Source organism: Malurus melanocephalus, unplaced genomic scaffold (genome assembly GCF_030028575.1).
Source record: "Malurus melanocephalus ecotype Western Australia unplaced genomic scaffold, MMel_1.1 scaffold_135, whole genome shotgun sequence".
NCBI classification, from domain to species: Eukaryota; Metazoa; Chordata; class Aves; order Passeriformes; family Maluridae; genus Malurus; species Malurus melanocephalus.
In genome coordinates this window covers 721,680-742,679 of record NW_026623367.1, presented here as the reverse complement: position 1 = coordinate 742,679, position 21,000 = coordinate 721,680, and the positions used below count along the sequence as shown (strand labels likewise).

The window sequence follows — 21,000 nt, the reverse complement described above, 5'->3', positions numbered from 1 at the left end:
GGTTGAGACCAGCAGGGCAGCACTGATGGWGAGGGAGTTCTGTCCTGTTTTCTTTATTGATGCCTCTGTTGCCCTAGAAAGGAYGCAATCACCACATCTACTGAAGGATAAATATAAATAGGAGGGATGGTTTCAAAGGGTGCCATGGAAAATGAAGCATCTGAGGTTATGTGTGGGCATCACACAGACAATGTGGTCCTGAYAGCCTGAAAATTTTGGATGTCCCATCCCTGGAAGTGTCCAAGACCAGGTTTGGAGGACACTGGGATAGTGGAAGATGCCCCTGCCCATGGCAGGGGTTGGAATGAGATGAAATTTAAGGTCCCTTCCAACCCAAACCATTCCACRATTCTGTGAGTCTGTGGCATCACAGAGAAGATCATTTCCTCAACCAAACATTTGAACTCTGCTTCCAGGGATCCTCAGGAGGATTTTTCCCTCTTGAGGAATCAGAGTGGGACTGGGAAAAATTGGGCATGGGAAGATTCTGACATTGATTCCTGTTACATTTCAATGTCCAGCCAGGTTTACAAACCTCTTCCACTGGAGTGCTGTTGGAATCATATCCACAAGCCACAGCGTAGGGTGCAGGGTACACATCTGACCATCCCTGACTTGTACAATTCCTGGTCACGTTCCCTGGAGAAAAAGAGAAAAACATGATTTAAAAAGAAACTTTCACCTTGATGTTAAACCAACGTCTGCCTTTTGTGGTACAAACTGAGCACAATTCTTGTAACACTTGGAGTAAAATTCTCACTTTTTCTCTGCTATTAATTTTTCACATTACACAGAACTTATAAATGGGAGGGAAACATTGGGTTTTGAAGTCCAGACCTCAAAAAAAAAATACATTTTAATACAGAAGTGCACACAAAACATCTCTTCTAGTTGTGCCATAGTGCCAGTTGTACCCAAACCTTTTCTTGTTGGCACTGCACCAGCATTGTGTGAGCGTTTTATTTTCACAGTGCCTTTGTTCCTGGAAAATTTTTATCTGAACAGAGCAGTAAAGTATTTRTGGTATTTATGTCTTTCACTCTGCCTGTGAGAAGCCAGGACAGGGGTAGATAAAGTGATCATTTCACTCTGGGAAGATAAAGTTGRGGGTCTGGGAGCTAAATCCTGTCCTCCAAACACAGCAGAGCTCTGATCAAATGTGAATCCTGGGAAATGTGCTGCACTCTTGTTTCAGAACAAAACACTTCAAAATTTAGCTGTGAAGGGAGCAAAACCACACAGTGACAACCTGTATTGCCTGTTTTGACATGAACAGCCCCAGGCAAGAAGATTTCCTGGACTCTGCAGCTTGCTGARTGCCTGGGGCCTCTGACCAGCCAAAAAGAGCCTTAATTAATGTAAGGAAATCACACTCCTTCAGCCAGAGCTGTCAAAACTGAAGCTTGCATGGTCCTTTGGTACTCAGAGCCGCCATCCAGAATTGTGAGTGCAAAGCATTTCTCACTTTGTAAAATATCTCTGCTTCCTGTCCCAGCTGGACCTCACACCCACGTTGGCTTAATCCAGCAAAAGGAGGAGAGACCAGCAACCAGGAAAACCTTATTCCAAGAGGTTTGTGGCCTCAAAGGACAAGAAAAGGGTTTGTCAAGGAATAACAAGGCAGAAATACACCCAAGAGCACACTGGAAATTCCCCCAGCAGCTTTTCTGACCACAGTCCCCACTCTGCCCACCTCACRTGGATCCATCCCATCATTGTGGCATTCCACTGGTGCCATCCATCACACAAAACTGGGAAAAGCTGGTCAACAAACCAGAATTGACAAACAGCAGCCAAAACTTGCTCCTTAAGGTGAAAAAATGACACCAGTGATGCTCAAAGGAGTCTGCAAAGGTTTGCAATAATGGGGTTCTTTCCACACAAGAGTGAGAAAACTCCTGCAAACAGCAGCAAATCAGTTATGCAGCTGTGAGTCATGAAAACATTCCAGTTTCACCTCCAGCAATTCCTGGCTCTTGAGTCATCTGAGCACCTTCCCAGCCATGGGCCTGTTTTGCACTGAAGGCAGGAACAGACGATCCCCTGCGTTGAGTCTCTTCTTGAAACCCATAACAGGTGGCTTTTGACACTAAAACTCGTCCTGGAACTTGTCTTTGCAGCAGATCTGAGCTCCAGGAGGGCTCTCAAAGGTGCCTTTKTTCGTTTCCACAGCTGCCCCAGGAGCAGCAGCTCCATGGCCGCCGTTCCCAGGCTTTCCCTGCATGGTCACTGTTTGCAGTTCTTTTCTCCAGGGTTCTTATCAGGATCATGAGAGATCTTGTGCAAACAAATCAAGGACGTGAAGGGTCAGTATTTCCAGTTTTTTTGAGGTGTTATGCAATTTCTGTTATTTCTTCTTCATTACAATGGATMCCATTATCTGAACTTCATTGCTTCCCATTTCCTGCTCAAAGCTCCTCCCTGTTTGGGGATGGATTTAGATTTCACAGTGGTTTGAAATCTTTGTTTCTTATTCTCWGTGAGCTAAGTTGTGCKTCYTTCAGCTTTGTTTTCTCCTRTTTCTTCTTTTTCATTGCACTTCAWCACAATTGTTTKATTATTTTACAATTTTCATTGCTCTCAATACTTTCAAAAATTGTCTTAAGGCTTTAGCAGATGTGGAAGTTAAGGTAGAGTGAAGCACAATGACAGCATTGCATCATTGGATTAAAAAAGTAATTATTAGAAATATTTTATAAAATATTTGTATTTAAAAAGTTACTCTGATTTTAGGGAAACTCCTTTCCCAGAGAAGTTTTTCTACCACCCTTTGCTGCTGATGTCACTTTTAGATGTGCAAATTCACACACAATGTGTGATACAAGACACCTTTCTAATAACTCTCATGTTCACCAGATGTCTGTGAGTACAAAAAAATACAAGCCTGGAAAATAAAGATTTTATCACAGCACAGTTTGGGTCAAGTGATGGATGACACCTCCCCTCAGACCAAACAACATTTCTAATTACTGTTATTTAAAATACTATTTTCTACACTGAAAACGAGCATAAAAATTGGGAAACTATCCCACAAGCTTAGTTCTTCCTCTGAGGTTTACAGAGTTAGGTTGGACTGAAATATTTCAGAGATTTTTATGTTCCAAGGTCAAATCCTAGCTCTGCTACAGACCCCCAGCAAAAATGCAGCCAATTCTTGTATTCTCCCAGTTTTTCCATAGACATTGGTAATAAAATCTGATTATTTGTCAATGAAAAGGCAAATTTTTTCAAAGCACCAGACTTATTTGCCATTTTTTCCAGGGCTTTTTCTCACTAATTTGTGCAACACCAGTTCTCCCTGGAATGATGCACCCATAGAATACATTGAAAATCTAAGGGACAATATCAGAAGAGACAACAAACTCTCTGCACTTGGAAATTATCCCCACCCTTTGAAAGTTCAGTGGGTTTCCCAAACTTCCCATCTCTTATCGGAGTGGAGCTAAAACTTTTCAAGTTGTATTCCTGGAGGTTTAGTGAGAAAAGAGGCCAGGGGTTTATTACTCAGTTACACACAATTAGCRATATAGAATGGAGGAAATTCACTGAGAGATGGAAAGCATTTCAGTGCCAGCAGGTTTGTGCTCCAGGCTCTCCTCTGTGTTGTGGAAAACGAAGGGGCAAGTCCCTGCTGAGAACCGAGTCCCCTCATGCACATGGTATTAGTTAAATCCACAAAATAATCTGGTTTATTTGTGGGGTTTGCATTTAATTTTGATCAATGTTAACCAGTGTCAAACTGATGCATCTGTTCCTAAAATCATTGAGATGAGGGGTTTTCCCTTTTTAAACATATATAACAAAAAGTTTCACTTGAAAAAGCCACAACAAACTCTCATTTCTTACAACAATGACCTCATAATGTCCTCATAATGTCCTCATAAATTTGCCGCTTTCCCAGAGTCACGGAAAGGTTGAGGTTGGAAGGGACCTCTGGAGATCACCTGGTCCAAAACCCCTGCTCAAGTGGAGTCACCTAGAACTGGTTTAATGGAAGCATGAGCAGATGCCTTTTGGATATTCTYGGAATCCYTCAAGGATRGAGACTGMACAAGCAAAACTCAGGTCAGAATTYAGACTCACAGCATCATCAYGGAATGATTTGGGCTGGAAGGGACCTCAAAGTCCTGTTCCAACCTCCCTCCCATGGGYAGGGAAYCTTCCRYRAGACCTCCTTGCTGTCACTGAGAGGAATTTCCTTTCATTGGACATGATTTATTCATGACAGCGGAAGGGGAGGGAGGAGTTTGTGGAGCAAAGACAAAAACAGAACATTTCCTTTATCAGAGGTGTTTGACCAAAAGGATTAACTAAATAAATGCACAACACTGTTGTCAATGTCTCGCTCTTTAGGTTTTTCTCTTACTTAATTTCTTTTTGCCTCTCATCTGTTGCAAACACACACTTCAAGCTCAGAGAAGTGTTTGAAAGTTCTTGTTACAGGTGAGGTTTTACCTCTTTGATCTTCTTGGGAAAAAAAAAAAAACAACCTTTTACTGGCTTTTAATGGGAGTATGAATTCATAGAAAGGGATCTGAGGTCAATCACGGCTCAGGGGTGTTGGTCTTTGAGCCCCTCTTGCTTTCCTTGCCCTTTTCGATAATAGCTTCTAAGGCAGAGGAGAAMGTGTGCTCTGCCCAGCAATTTGTCCTGCTTCTCCTATCATCATATTCCATGGACATAAATCGATTTTTTTCAAGCAGAAACTMTTAAAGCAATAGCACCTCTATTATTTACCGTCCTTGAGACACCGCCGAGCCCACTGGCACATCTCAGCTTTCATTTTTATTATTGATCCGTCCCACTGTTCCTGGCAAACACTTGAAACCTGCAGACAGCTTACACTGAGCTGGATGCTAAAGTGCTTAGGTCTGGGAAAAACTTGTGGGGAAAGTCACAACAGGATATTTTCCCAACTTGTGTTCTCTGCCTCAGCCGTGATCTCACAGGATCGTTCCTTCAGTACAATTTGAGCTTCAGTACAATTGTTTCATGTTATTTCATAGTTTTTTGTTTTTTTTTTACTTCACAGCTTCATATCAGAGAAGAAGCTGTGGTGTTGGGTCAACACTTCAAACAAAAGACAGACTTAATTTCCTTCATTTGTTGTTTTTCACATCACTTCGCCTGCAGTTATTACTGCCATGTGTCCAGTGCCCTGAAACTTTCTGCAGCCCGTTTTTGGGGCAATAGTAAATTTTTCTTCATCCTCCTTTCCTCTTCCTTTCTAAGTGTGAAGATCCTGATCTTTAATAAATACAATTTCCCCCTTCCTAATAATAACAACAATATTCCCCTTAATAAGGCGCCTTTTGTAAATTATTTGTTTTCTCACYCTAAAAGCAGAGCTGTCAAACTTTAGGACAAATTTCTATTTAAATCTTTTTTGATGCTGCAATCCCAGGATTCCAGGAAACATTTGCAAGAGAAAGATGCACATTTCTGAGTAGAGGTGGATGTGTAGCACCAGCCCTCCAGAGGAACTGGACATAAGCATTGTGACACCTCAGTAGCAAATAACTCATGGGTAATTTAAACATGAAATAATTTAGGCTGGAAAATACTTCCAAGATCATTGAGTCCAACCATTAACCCTGCACTGCCAAGGCCACCATAAAAACCATGTCCCCAAGTGCCACATCCACATGTTTTTGAGCACTTCCAGGGATTGTGCCCTCTTTGAGCTTCCTTTTCTCCAGGTAATTCTGTCTTTTCTCTATGAAGGCACATTTGGACAGCAGAACACCTGAGCAGGTGAAGAGACCCCCTTAACAAACACTCATCTGCGTTTCCTTTTAAATGGGCATTGTAGCAAATAAATAATGGGTATGGTTTTCATTTTGGGGTTCTTTAGAGTAGTGGTGATGTCTCCTCCTTATCTGCTGCTGTCTRCTCATCCCTATCCTCATTTTATTCAATTTTTGTTCCACTTTCAAAAGCAATGCAGAATAAAAAGTGTTCATGAAGGTGGAGATAGGAAAGTGGAAATAAATTTAGTGCACCAGAGGGRAAAAAAGGAGTTTGGCAAGCCCGAAACTGAGATAGATCTCAACTCCCTGAGTGGGATTCCAGAGCTTGGTTATGCCCATCCCCTCAGGTGAATTAACCTCACCATTGAAGCTTAAAAACTGTCAGTGCTAATTTAYTCTGTTTAAGTTGTGCATGGTGGACAATTCACTCTTGGAGAAACTGTGAGACATAAATCCCTATTGCAAATGTCATCTTCCACGTATCCACAGAGAGCTGGAACACCCTGGCCAAGGGATGGRAAGCAGTGCACTTCAGTAACGAAAGGTGACAGAAATGTTTTCATCCATCTCCCTCACATGGCACCAACGAACGTCATGAAATAATGAAAACTTTCTGGATCTGTGAATGCYGTAAAAAATTAATGTCAAATGACATCAGGACCGTGTTAGGCATTTTAAGGTTTTTAAATGCCACGAGACATTTTATCCTTTATTAACCACAAGATAGGATATTAGTCATTTGAAGAGTGTATTCTCCACGCAGGCAGGAAAATCACATTAACTCTTTGTTTTCTGGTATTTCCCCCTTTTCCTGCTATAAAAACACAGATTTCCTCTGGCTCAGAACTGGATAAAAGTGAAGGGATCAAAGAGGACGACACAAACATTAAGCAGGTGATTGAGTTCCTTGAAAGCTGTTCAATGACACTCACTGCTACAAAGGAAGAGCTTTTAATGGCATTAATTTTGCAACAAATCCTATAAAATAGGAAGCAGTCTTCCCGTCCCTTTATTTAACACCATCTCTGCTTTCCCCATTTGYGAATGGTTGTACAAAGTGTCTGACTCAGAGAAAATCAAAGCTGAGCCTTCTGCTTTGGGAATGGCATCAGCTGTTCTGTTTGTGCTCTGCTGAGGTGGGATTGACCCCTGCTGGAAGACATTCCCTTCTGCCAGAGCCCCTCCACAATTTTTTTGTTTCAAATGGAGAGAAATATGTGATTTATGGAGGTTATTAAACTCATCCTGGAATGGAAACCTAAAAACCAGCTGAACTGTCCCTCTGAGGAGCTTTTTGTCACCTCTGATTGTAAAACCAGCTCAGAGATACACTCACTTACAGAAAACTCAAAAATCAGTGGATAGAAATGCCATTCCAGGTTTGGAATTGGGTTCCTGAAYGCAGATATCTGAACACCAGTTGAAGAATCCTTGTGGATTTTAGATCCTCCAGCATTTATCAAACAGTACCAGGTGCTGATGATCAGAAACCTGAATGGAGCGCTCCCTGAATGGTGTCTGTGTTGTAGGGGCCGTTCTGGAGCCCAGTGCCTGCATTTCTGCTCCAGTCCACATCCAAAGATTCATCACCACAGCACATGACACCTCTGGAACTGTTCAGGAACCTCCACAGGATCTCCTGTAGCCAGCACTGATCAAATTTCTGAGGACATTAAAGGGGTCCTGGACACCAACTCATACAGACACCTTTGCTTTACAAACAGCAGAAATTARGAGTCCTGATCTCACTTTCTCCAATGAAAAAACTCCCACTGTGCTTTGTCAGACTGAGGAGAAATAGATGTTCTCATGGTGCTCTTTATCTGATTGCTGTAATTTATATTGAAATGAATCACTGACCAAACCACAGAATCATAAAACCATGGCACAGTTTGGGTTGAAAAGGATCTTAAAGATCTTTTTSTTCCAACCCCCTGCCATGGGCAGGGACACCTTCCACTGTCCCAGGSTGCTCCAAGCCCTGTCCAACCTGGCCTTAGACACTGCCAGGATCCAGGAGCAGCCACAGCTTCTCTGGGCACCCTGTGCCAGGGCCCTCCCACCCTCACAGGGAAGGATTTCTTCCCAATATCAAATCTATCTCTGTCAATTTAAAGACATCCCCACTTGTTTTCTATCCCCCTGCACAAACCAGCCAACTTTCCAGAGAGTGCAATCCCTGGACAACAGTCAGATGCAGAAATCCACGTTAAACCAGASCAAACTCCTCCAAAGCCATGTGAAATCCCCCAAAAGCTGCTGACCTTGGCAGCTGCAAGGCTGGGTGACACCTGCCAAGCTCATGGCTCCCAGAAGGGCACAGCAGCCACAGGGTCACGAGGTGGGTCCTGTCTGAGGCTGTTTCTTGGCTGGGAACATGGAGCTGAGTGCACAGAGAGCTCAAATGATGCTCTGAGTGGTCTGAGGGACGTTTGGGCTTCTCCCAGAATGGAAATCCTTCACTTGACAGAATCACAGAGTCACTGAGATTGGAAACACCTCCAAGGCCATCGAGTCCAAGCTGTGCCCAATCCCCACCTGGTCACCAGCTCAGAGCTCTGAGTGCCATAGCCAGGAATTCCGTGGACACCTCCAGGGATGGGGACTCTAAACCTCCCTGGGCAGTGCCTTACAAAGCTTAAAAACCCCTTCCATGAAAAAAAAAAACCTATCCTGATGCCAACCTGACCCTCTCCTGGTSCAGCTTGAGGCCGTTTCCTCTTGTCCTGTCACTTTTTCCTTAGAAGGGCCCAGCCACCAAATAACCTAAGGCTTTTTGAGATACTCTGAAGTCCCTGATGGATCCAATGAGACAGAAACTACAGGAGATCTGCACCTTTCTGCAGGGGAGCTTGGAGACCAGGATGTCCCGGGACATCTCGGAGAGCAACAGTTGCGAGATCTTTGAGTCACATAAACTTATTCTGCCCTACATGTCAACGTATCCCAGGATCCCACTTATTTTAGCTTGAGTTCACCACAGTCCCAAGGATTTTTTTTTTTAAATATATTTAAAAACCATATGTGTGTGTGTGTGGTATATAAATATATATATATAAAAATATATAATGGAATCTTAGAGTCATTAAGGTTGGAAAAGACCTCTAAGAAGGTCAATTCCAATAGTTAACCCAACACTACCAGGTCCACCACTAAACCATATTTTTGAATTATTATAATTATTTAAATATTATCAAAATATATTTTTGAACACTTCCAGGGACACTGAATCCCTGGGTAACTTGTTCCAATGCTTGGCCTCAATATATATACATATATGTATATATATGTGTATATATATGTGTGTGTATATATATATTTATATATATATATATATAAAATATAGAATATTTTCCCTATCATTCTGCTYGAGTGGGAAGATGTGTTAGAAAGGGTTTTTAGAGGTTTTTCTTCCTGTTTGACTAACTCTGCTGGTGTACAAAACCCAGTGGGTGAGGGCACAGAGCAGGAACAGCAGGTGATTATTCCACATGGCTGATCCAATGCACAGGGATCTTGTCCTGCTGGATGTGATATCACAGCAGCTTCTGCCTCTCTTCCCTGGGTGTTGACATGAGAGAGATGAGCTGCTGGGGAATTTTGGAAACRGCAAAGTCAGTGCTAGGATAGGACTCCAGGGATTTAGAATTTCCCTTCTGTGCCCACAAAGAACCTTGGTGTGGCCTTGGGTAAGTGGTGTAATCAGCCTGTGCTGGTTAATGAGTGCAGTKCCCCAGCCTGCTGAACAGGGATGACATTGTCTCCCTACCCCCATTCCCAACCTGTCCTGTTGGCACTGCCAGGCCCTAAAAGTGGAGGCTCAGCTCAGTGCAGCATCTCCCATGTGAAAGAGCTTAATTCTCTGTGAAGGCCTGCAGGGYTTTTATAATAAAAATAGTAAAAAATTACTATAAAGCACCAGGAGACACAAYCAGTCCTGTTGCTGCACAGCCCCTTGAGACCTGAGTTTTAAATWAAAGCTTCTCAAAACACCCTGAACAGTGAGTTAAACTACTTCCTCCATTAACCTCCCCTGCCCGTTATTTGTCAGGTTAATTCCTTGGCCTGTGGCCAAATTGGTCATTTCAGCCAGAAAAAAAAACAAACACTTTCTTACCTGCAGTTTCAGCTTGTTTATTTTCTGCCAGAGACTTAATTAATGACCGTGCTAAACTGCTCATTTTGCAAAACAAACACCACCATTCCACAGGTTGATTCAATTGTCACTGCACAATATCTGTAATATCGGATTTCACCAGGAGCCGCTTTTGCACCCCTGTGATCCACAGGAGCGGTGCTGCGAGGGCAGGGACGATGTTTCAATGTTTGGAAATTCGTGTGTGGCTTGGAAACCTCCTTCACCTTGGGTTAAAAGCTGGTTTCCCCCTCTTTTTTGAGTTGTTCCCACCGTGGTGTGTTGGAAACCCCACTGGGAGCGAACCGTGGAGCTGTTTTGGGGTTTGCTTACCCAGGAAGGAGGTCAGGAATCTGAAGTACTTGGGGCATGGCCGTACCACGACTTCTCCCACCTCTGCTTCAGGCCAGCAGGTGATGTTGTCCCACTGCCTCCTGCAGCCTGGGGAAGAAACAAAAGGAGATGGTGAAGCACTCACAGGTGGGACCTGCTGGATGCAGCAGCTCTGCACAGGTTTGTGGAGCCCCTCACCCAGACACAGGCACCTTTTGGAACGAAAACCACCAAAGTATTTTCTTTAAACATGCAGCTTTCAGCTCCCCCCCTGGAATTCAACCCCTTAATTTTCCAGAAATCAGTGTGGAAAGAGCAGCAGGTAAGTGCAAGAACCAGGGAAATCAGGTTTCATGAAGAAGAGTGCCTTCTCCCAGATTAAAAATGCAGAAAAGCCTAATTAAATATCTCTCTTCCTTGCCCTCATCTCTGCCTGTTGCATTAAAACACCTRATCTGMACTTGTGAGACAAGTTCCMCTTCCTCYTCTTCCTCTTCCAAACTTCTGTCACCATGTCCTTCTTCCCATTGCAGTGATTGTGCAKCTCTGCAGGGCAGGAAGGGGACACAGATGACAACCAAAGGGTCAGGGGCCAAACCCCTTCATCAGGAGCCAGTTTTCTTCTGAAAAAGGGAGAAGGCACAGAAACACCACTGGAGGGTGAGGAGGGATGCTGCTGTGGCCAGGAGATGCTCTCTGTGAAAGGGTGGGGGAATTCCAAGCCAGGAATGAAGGAATAACCAGCACAGAGTTTTGTCAAAATGAGGCATTTCTGRAGATTTTCTGGGGAGAATAAAAGCTTTCATGGAAGAAAAGAAAGGCCGTGTCCTTTCTACAGAGTTATAATGTTCTGGTTTTGCCCTTTTATTTCTCAAAAGGCATTAATAACAGCCCATGCATGCTGCGCTGTGAGATCATGCAACATCAATACTGAAGCCAAAAAGGAGCTGGCAGATCTGAATTTTTTTTCAGAAACAAAAAATCACACACTTTTTTACATTGATATGTTACCATTTCAGAGTTCTTAGCGGAATTCTGGAAACATTTTCCCTCCTGCTTTTTATTTCCAACAGGCAGGCACTTCACTGCTGCTGGCTGAGGTGGGTGGGCTGTCACAGAGCTCCCTTCTCCCAGCACCTCTGCTCTCAGTTATCTGTCACACCCCRTTTGATGGCAGAGCTCCCCCAAAAGTGACACACACGCTGCTGAGGTCACAGCCCCCCCGTGACAGAGACCGGGATGGGAAGAACAAGGCAGGGAGAAAACATTGAGGAAAAACTCCTCACGTGCCAGCAAAGGGAGATGAGAAAGCACCTTCCAGACTGCACTTGTTGGTAATTACCCTGCTCTGAAACTCCTCCTTTAAATCATCTTTTACTATTGAGCTGAGGAAGGGGCTTGTGTCATCCCCAGCCTGTGCAGAGCAAGGCAGATCTGTCTCAGATCAATAGAGAGCACACAGAAATGCTTTGAAGCTGCAAAAGAGCCCTTAGCTCGCTTTCAAAGTGATTTTACAGGTTTTTCACCCCCACTTCTTTCATGAACAAACTGAACTTTTCAAGTGAAGTCCTRAGCTGAGTTTATTGGAGCTTCAAAAATGGAATAGCTGATGGTATCTCCTTTGTGCATCTCTCCTGCAGAGTTCATTAAAATTCAGGTTTCAGGGTYCTTACATCAGGTGCCAAGCTCAGTTCCCACAGCCTCACACTTATCTGCCACCAAACACAGCCAGCAGGTCCAAAAGCATCAGGATATTAAAGATTCCGTGGAAAATGATTCCATGATGGGATATTTCACATTCTGCAATCATTTCCTCCATCAGCTGCAATAAATCTCAGTGCACCCATTACCTCAGGATGGGTTATAATGCAAACTAAAATACRAGGTGATAGCATCAGATGGCTTTTTAAATGCCCTGAATTATGCACTCTGAGAGGTTTTGGTGATCTGTATCWTTTTCTCTGTTGACATTTTTCAGCACCACCTGTGATGCATGAAGAAAGCTTTTAGGTGCTCACTTTTGTAACAAAGGGTTTTTTTTTTGTATTAAAAGAAAGWGAAACTGGCCTTGCAAGACACATAAAGTGCATTTTTACAAATTATTGCCTCTGTAAACACATCTTGTACCTGCCCATTAGCTCTTACAACACCAATCTTCCTCACTGCTGCCCCAGACATGCTGATAATATTTCTGCAGCTGTCTGGAGGAATCCAGGTTTTAAAGGTGGAATTCATATCTCTGAAGGTATGGATCTACAAGTTAGGTAACTTAAAGAAGGGAGTGGAAACCAGAGCTATGTCTGGCATAATAGTCACAGAATCATAGAATTTTGGAATTATTTGGGTTGGAATGGACCTTAAAGCTCAACCAGTTCCACCCCCTGCCACGGGCAGGGACACCTCCCACTATCCCAGGCTGCTCCAAGCCCCATCCAACCCGGTCTGGGACACTGCCAGGGATCCAGGGGCAGCCACAGCTTCTCTGGGTCTATTYTAACAGGTCTGTGTTCTTGTGCTAATTATCAACAGTTCAGTAAAATGAATAATTGTTAGTGATTAGAAGAGGACCTGCATCAATAACTGGAGTGTAAAAAATTGGAATGATGGAAGATTGATCCCTGCAAGATGCTTTGTATTTCCAGTGCTGTGATCATCCCATCAGAACATCGGGCAGAACTTTGTGCTCTTTCATCTGACCCAGGACACAGACAAMCTTTACCAAGGAACTTCCAGAAGATGCTCTTCTTTCTCCCAAGTTAAAAAAGCTGAGAGCCTTTACCCTGGAAAACTGCTGGGACTTGGGGGTTGACAGGCAAAAAACTATTTGAGGGCAGGAACAGCTGCAGTGTGCCTTAGAAAAAGGAAATCTCTCTCTTCCCTGTGGCATTACTTGGATACTGCAAAGTTTAGCCTGATCACATYGTGTTCAGGATTTGATAAAGCTTCTCCATTAATTAATTGTAAATGTTGTCTCCTACCTCACACTCAGTGTCTGCAGGAAGGATGCAAAGGTTATTTATCATTCCTCACCCAACACAGCAGGTGCAAATGAGTCAAAAATACACCTACTCCTCATTTCCATCAAAATCCTGCTCTGCTCATCTGCTTGTCACCAAAAGAACAAGGGATATCCACTGCTAAGGGCTGTGCTCTGCCTTGGGAAGGATCACAGGTGAATTTGGAGAAGCTGCACAAAAATAAGTGCMTGGCTTTTCCAAAGCAGCAGCACTCACCTCATCTCTCGGTATCTGGGGCTCAGTCTTTAAATTCTTGTTATTATAAAAACAAATATATAAATATTAAAAGTAAGATTTTTTTTTTCATTTTAATTATTTAAACTGTGACCTCCAAGCACTCAGCTTTGCCCTGCTCTTCCCTGGCTGAGCATGAAGTGCTCTCTGGAGGTAAATACCTTCTTCTGGAGTGCTGCAGGGAGAAATCCTTTATGCTTTTGAAGAAGCTGGAGCTCAGATCCCTGTATCCAGCAGCTCAGGTCTCCTCTCTGCAAGCCAAATGCCCCACATGCAAACCTCTTCCAAGAGGTTGTGGCTCAGAAGTAGCTGAGGACCAGGGACACAGTGAGGAGCCCCCAGCCCAGCTGCAGGATAATCACCTTTCCCCCTGCCCCTGCTAAARGTGCAGAGCTCAGCCCCTCATTTTCCCTCCCTTTAAAAGGTTAACAGACAGMAAACAGGTCAATTGTCACGAGGCACAGTGGTTTGCTGAACTGGCAGACTGGRGCATAAAAAGCCATTTATTGGAGTCATATCTCCACTTCCAGCGARTGCACGGTCAAAGCTTATCTAGGAAGCAGCAGAGAATAACTTTGCTTCATGAATAAACAYGATTTCCAGAGCTTTGGCACAGCCCTGAGATGGGATTGGTTTGGCTGAGGGATGAAATGAATGGCAGCAGGATGGTGCCAGGCACTCTCTGAACCCAGGTGAGCTCCCAGTTCAGGAAAAAACCCTTTGAGCACATCAGTCTTTGACGGAATCATTGAGGTTGGAAAACCCCTCCAAGCACATCAAGTCCAACCTTGGACTAAATGCCACCCACCAAACCCTCACCCCAAATTCTTCCCCGTGCATGGGGTCACTCCAGGTCTCTCCTGRATGACAGTCACACACATTTGGCCCTTGGAATGCCTGTGCAGATGCAGAGATGCCCATTTGGTGCCTGGGRTGTGTCAGGAGCTCTGCCTGCCCCTCCCTGCCCACAGGGGGACAACAGCACAGCAAAGGCACAGCTGGGTGARGCCAGGATGAGCTGTCCCAGGGCACCATCACAGCCCGGAGTGCCGCAGCAGAATCTCATTTTCACTCCAATTTCATGCCAGCAGGGAGCCCCCAAGCATCCCATGGGATGACATTTATTGTCCCCTGACAAGCCCAGCCTTGGTGCTCACCCATGGCTTGCCCAGCTTGAGCTCGTTACAACCATCTCATTAGAGCCAATTATCACTGCATCCATCTCCCTGGCCCAGCTGAGAACTGATCTTTTGCCTGACTGAAAGAAATAGACCCAAAAGATGGTGYCTGCAACTCATTTCCATCCAGGCAGCTTGAATTTAATCACAGCAGAGGAAAAAACCCTCATCAGCCTTGGGTCACTGCTACCACTGCAGACTGCAGCGAGCAGAGACCTCCCAAATGAGGGATAATTTTCTATTTAGAAGTTGTATGAAATAATAAAAAGTACCTCAGATAGATTCTTATTCTCCCATAAATCTTTTAAATTAAATGCAATTTGATTTTGCTCCTGAACCCAGGGAAATTTTCAGAATTCACAACCTCCTGCGCCAAGGCATTGCACAGTTTAAGTGTCCACTGACAGAAAAAATTTATCCTTTTCTGAATTCACTTTGAACTTGCTCATTGCTGCTTGCACTAGGAACTGCTCAGTTCTTTTACAAAGACAGAAATATTCACAGCCTAACCACAACATCCCTTTCCCTGGGGAGCAAAACTATAAAATCCTTTTTAATGTCCCTCCTCGGGCATCTGTTTTTCAAGCCGAATCGTCCCAGCCTCTTTGGTAGCTCCCAGTGCGGAAACAGCTCCCATTCATTTCTCCCTGRTATCTTTGGTGGGTTTAATCCCACCCCATCCTGCCCTGGGCTTGCAGAAGAGSGTTTTACCCTATTTTTCCCTGACAGATTTGGTTTGACTGGGGTTAGCTGGGCTCTGAGGTTTCACTGAATGCATCTTTCCTCTCTTCCCTGAAATTGTCACCGCTGTGCCCTCCTGTCCCCAGTCCCACTCACACTCCAGCATCCTCTGGGCATCTCTCCACTCCCAGCTCCATCTCATCTTCTTTTTTTTATTTCTATCACCACTGACACTCCGCTGTGCAGCAAATCCATCCCCTCAGAGCTCCCCTTTCAACTTCCCACAGCTTTACATTTAATTTGGATTTTTTTTGCCTGTTGTGCTGCCTGCTCTCCCTCCAGCACCGCAGGCAGGATGTGACAGAGAAGCCMCCCAGCTGGAGGAAAGCCACAATGCTACCAGGGCATGTGACCCCTGCCATGGTGGCATTTCCTYCCSACCACTGATGAGCTCTGCTGGTGCYCTGCTGCTCCTTTCCTCAGCAGAAAAATGGGCTTGGACAACCAGAGGAAGCAAAAGGGATCCCAAAATTCAGGATAAGTGAATAGAGTTTGCTTTGGACTTTGCCYCAATATCTGTTTCAATTCCTGATATCATTTTTCCCACAAGCTGGACATGATGATCTTAAAGGTCTTTTCCAACCTTAACAGYTCCATGATCCTATAACAAGCACACCATYAATTACTGTAAAACCTGATTTGCACTTCTGCAGTGGCTGCCACAAGAAACTGTCCAAGCACTCAACAGGAGATATTAAAAAATAACTTTCTTCCTAAACGTTTGCAGAAATCTGACTCAAACACATATGAAGGAAACCTCACTTTAAAGCCCCCAGACTGAGTCATTCTAAACAGTGTGRAAGAAATCACCAGTGACTGTTGCTGGAGGATGAAAAACACGAAAATTCTACAAGATTTTTCATCATCAACATCTATTAGGAAACAATCTTGAAAAAAAAAAGTTTGTAATCTTTCAGCCTTTTGCAACTCACAAACTAAACAAACACTTGACTTTTCTCATCCCTCCAGAACGTCCTTTTCATAAATCAAATTTGTGAGCTGAGCCCCTCTGCTTAAGTCCAGAACATGTAAACTGAAAGAAAAGATCCAAGATTTAAGATGAAGATTTAAAAGCGCGTTGCCAAAAACGTAACTTGTCTCCTCAGCAGCCTCTAAACAAGATCTCCAGTGCCCTGACACAGAGCATGCTTAAAGGATTATTCCAGGGTTTCCTCACTCAAATCCCTCTGCTCTTCCAGGAGTTGTAGACAACTGGATTTATAGAGAATCAGACTTTGAATTTAGGGACCTATTCTTCCTAGACAGCTTTTCCCATATTGGCATCTCCAGACAGCAATCCGTGGTGAAGGTGACCAGGCTCAACCTCTAGGAATGCTTTTTTCCAACATAACTTACGGTGCAGGCAATATTTCCCTATGTGCTTATCCCAGGTAAAAGGGGTGRATGTCATCGTGAAAGTGCTCTGATACAGTCAACATCAACAGATAAAAAACAAAAAGAAAAGATGAGGAAGGAGAGATTTTTTTAACCAGAAATCTCATGGGATGTGAGAGGGACAAGCTGCTGTCAGAAACCAAAGCTCTGCATAGMTGGATTTAATCTGAGCTGTTATCCAGTGCTTTGAAAACGTTTCAGATTTCTTTTCCATCGCACCAATGTCACTTTCTCCTTTTTTTTTTTCTATAACCTTTGCACATCCAAGGCTGTGTGCATTTATCTATTATCCCACATAAAAAAAAACAAAAAACAAACAAACAAACAAAAAAAACCAAAACAAAAAAAAACCAAACAAAACAACAGCCAGAAATTCTGCAGGCATTTAGAAGCATGGCACATTCTCCAAACTAAAATGCCTTTTCCAACCCAAATTGATGTCCACTAAGTGGCTGCTAATCCCAACAAGCCCCAGGACAGCTGTTTCCAAATCAAACAAACACTGCTGCTTGTCAGAGAGCTTCCAGCCAGGACGAGTCAGCAACAGGCAAAGCCAAAGCAAAGCGTCCACCCTGGGAGTGTTTTGGGGCAGAAAACAGATGTTGGGAATGTCTTATCTCCCGATGGTGTCTGTGGAAAGGTGAGGTCAGGGCAAAGATCAGCTCCACAGGGAGGAATGATGAGGTGCTGTGTGGATCTGGGATGGAATTTCATCCTGGTTTTGGTGCACTTTGGGTGGGTGGGCTCAGACAAAAAACTGAGGGGGCACTGTTGGAAATATGGGATCAGTGAGGCTGGAGAAACATTTAAAGACCATTGAGGCCAAGAGATAACCCAGCACCGCTGTGTTCACCCCTAAACCATGTCCCCAAAATTGGGAATTATCAGTGCTCGCTGGAGAGGTGGGCAGAGGGTCACAGGGCAAGCATGGGCAGAAAAAGAACCATTTTTAGGGAAAACATTGCAGATTATTATTTCCTTGGGAAAAGCCTACTGCTCTGAAAGAACAGCATCAGCTTCAGACTGGATCAAAGCAGCCAAAACCAAATCTGGGGCTGGATTTCAGGATTCAGGCAGCGTTTACTGCTGGGACAACTCTGCTCCCTCCTCGTGTTTGAAGCTGGCTTTTTTTGGCAGAGTCTGCAAAGGTTCTCCTGTGAAAAATCCATGACAGATTTCTTTGTTTTGGGTTTGAACACGAAAACCCAAAATAGAGGCTCCAYCCTCTGTAACAGCTGCAGCATGGAAGTGCTTGGGAAGAGAGCAAGGGAGATGAGGAAATGCTGAAAGAAGACCACAGTAATACCTGTCCTACTGTGTACTGGGGCCAGTGCCCAAGAACGGGGAGGAAAATTGCTGTTAAATAAAAGGGAGCTTGACTTTGGGACTGATCCTAAATGCGAGTCTGGGGTTTAAGGTCACGATGTGCCATGGCTGAACTTTCTGCTGTTTTAGGAGAGGCCACCCTGTCGAGGAATGCAGGGGACTGTTGTCACATCTGGGAGTTGCCCAGTGCTGCTGGCCAGAGCCAGAATGAAATTCAGAGGCCCTTTGGATCACCTAGGCCGGARTAATAGCAAAAAAAGAAAATTAAAAATGAATAAAAGATTACATGGCAAAAGTCCAGCAGGTCCTTTTGGCTTTAGAGAGACTATCAGGATTAAACATATTTTATTCATATTTAAGCCTGAGCTGAACTGTTCTCCAGGTTCCTTTGAGTGTGTTGTCTGCATCCTCAGGGTTTGGTTTAGCTGACCAAAAGCTTTTTGCCTGTAATTTTGTTGTAAWTTTTTGTAATTTTACATTATTCCTGATGTCCCAGGAATTTTTAAGAGGTTGATTAATATGGTAGAAGACTTATGAGAGTTCTACACAATCCTGAAACGACAGAACCACGGAATCTTTGAGGGTGGGRAAGACTCCTAAGGTCACCAAATCCAAGAATCAACCCAGCCCCACTGCATTTCCCACTGATCCATGTCCTCAAGTGCCACATCCACATCTTTCCCCATCTTACTGTGGGCACTCTCTTGAGTTCTCGAGCTGGATGAGCCATGAGGTGCCTCCACACCCTGGAGAGCTGCTGATCACAGGAATATCCCACAAATCCCACCCTCACCTGCCCCAGCAGGGCTTATGCAACTGGGAGGTGAGAATTCACTTGAACTTTTCCAAGCAAGGAACTATTAATTATTTCTTATCTTGCTACACTATAAACAGATGGTGATGAATAAACAGGCTCCTAATTTAAACTTCATCAATGTTTTTTTTTTCCAGCTTGATTTTTTAATTTCCATATGTTCACTGCTTCTCCTCCCATCAAACTTGCTTTGACTTCTTCATGGGAGACTGACAGAGACCCCCAGGCTCCAAATTTGGCTTTTCAAGCCAGCCTCCAATCTAGGCCCATGGAACAGCAAAAGCAATATTCAGATTTTAAGCAGCATGGGCCATTTCCCAYCTGGATTTTTTTCCATGGCAATGGTGAGCTTGCAGGGCTCATCTCCACCTCACAAGTGTGAGGCACATGCAAGTTAAGCAGATGTGAACAGGCACTGGGAGGGGGAATGGCTTTTTTTATTTTTTCCTGTGTTTTCCATTTTTCAGGCTGTTTTATTGGGTTTTGCTCTGTTTCCAAGACAGACAGAGCTAGAGAGCAAACATAAAGTGCAGTTCTGAAGTACTGGAGGTATCAGGGCAGGTGGGATGGGSTTTGGAGCAGCCATGGAATGAGATGACCTTCAAGGTCCCTTCCAACCCAAGCTATTCTGTGATTCTGGGATTCCACAGAGGCCATGCTTCCTGCCCCGCTCTCGCTCTCCAGAGCTGCTCATTCTCACCCAGACACCAGGAAAGACTCCTTATTCAGCTGCCATCCTTAAATGACTCTCCTGCCATCCTTAAATGACTCTCCTGCTTCTGAAAGAGTATCTGATTGCAGAGCAAATTAATTAGCAGTAATGGGATAAACAGATAATGAGCTGAGCCAGCCGACCTAGACCTGATTGATTTTCTTGCCTCTTTAACAAATAGAGGGTTACTTTTTCTTTTTTTTTTTTTTCTAAATTTATTATTCTTTAATTTGCGTGCTTCAGTTTAAGCTGCGCTGTTTGAAAATTACAGCCACAACGAAATTAACCTTTCTTAAAAACAAACCCAAAAATGCTCCTCTGGTTACACAGAAGAGGCAAGTGAAAGCCAGCAGGAAGCAGAGCAGTGGTGATTCCTGCCTTGCAGCCTTCAGGAGCTCAGCCTGAGCTTCACAGAGAGGGATTTGCCTCTGTCTGTGAGTCTGGGGAGCAAAACCCCTCACCCCAACCCTCGGGAGAGGTTCCCTACTTCTCCCTGTGTTATCAGCTGAGCAGTCACCCTGTTGCTCACACATGGCCTGGCTGGAAAAGCATCTGCAGTGAAATCCCAGTTTTCAGTGGGGCTGGGATTGYATTCCTCCCTCCTGAARTACAGAATCATGGAAYGGTTTGGGCTGAAAGAAACCTTAAAATATCATTTTGTCCAACCCCCTGGCAGAGGCAGGGAACCTTTCACTATCYRAGGATTTCTCAGAGCCTCRTCCAACCTGGCATTGAACACTTCTAAGGATGGAGCAGCACAGACAGTGTTTTACCACCTTCATGGCAAAAATCACCTSTTTAGCTTAAAACCATTTCTTCTTGTCCCATCACAGCAAACTTTGATAAAAGGTTTGTCCCATCTCTCTTATAGACCCCTTCAAGCAATGAAAGGTCACAACAAAGCCCCCCTCCCCATACATTTAAAAAATAATCCAGACCACTGAATATTTATTATAAGCTCCTAAAACTACCAAGCATCTTGGAGAACCCTAGACTGTGGAATCAGTGATTTATTTGTTTTACATTGCAGTGGTGAGAGATGTCACCAGAGAAATAGATTTTTACAGCCAGACAGCAAAGTCTTGGTTGAAGTGATCCTGCAGTTGCCCGGGCAGGACTCCTAGAGGCAGTGGCTGTGAAAATTTGGGATGATTTGGGAAATTTTGGCTGGCACAGCTGAATCCCCAAACCTGACCTGGTACCAGCTGTTCAAAGGGCACCAATTCTGCAGGAGGCAGCACCAGGAACTGCCCTGAGAGGTGCTGAGCATCTGTCCCAGATGTTCTGGATGCTGGAGCACTGCCAGGGATTTATCTCCTGCCTCTACAGAGCCATCACAGAATCCCAGAACAGCTGGGATTGGAA

The 21,000-nt window shown here is 44.2% G+C and overlaps 1 protein-coding gene across 1 annotated transcript in view; it reads right to left on the bottom strand.

Moving 5' to 3' along the window:
- The window catches only part of VIPR1 (vasoactive intestinal peptide receptor 1), a 99,658-nt gene that overhangs the window by 36,876 nt on the left and 41,782 nt on the right, over positions 1–21,000 (bottom strand). Inside the window, exons 3-4 of the mRNA XM_057370875.1 lie at positions 10,219–10,326; positions 536–639 (exon numbers count right to left, since the gene is read on the bottom strand). Coding sequence (XP_057226858.1) covers positions 536–639; positions 10,219–10,326 — 212 coding nt within the window. The remainder of the gene's footprint in view (positions 1–535; positions 640–10,218; positions 10,327–21,000) is intronic.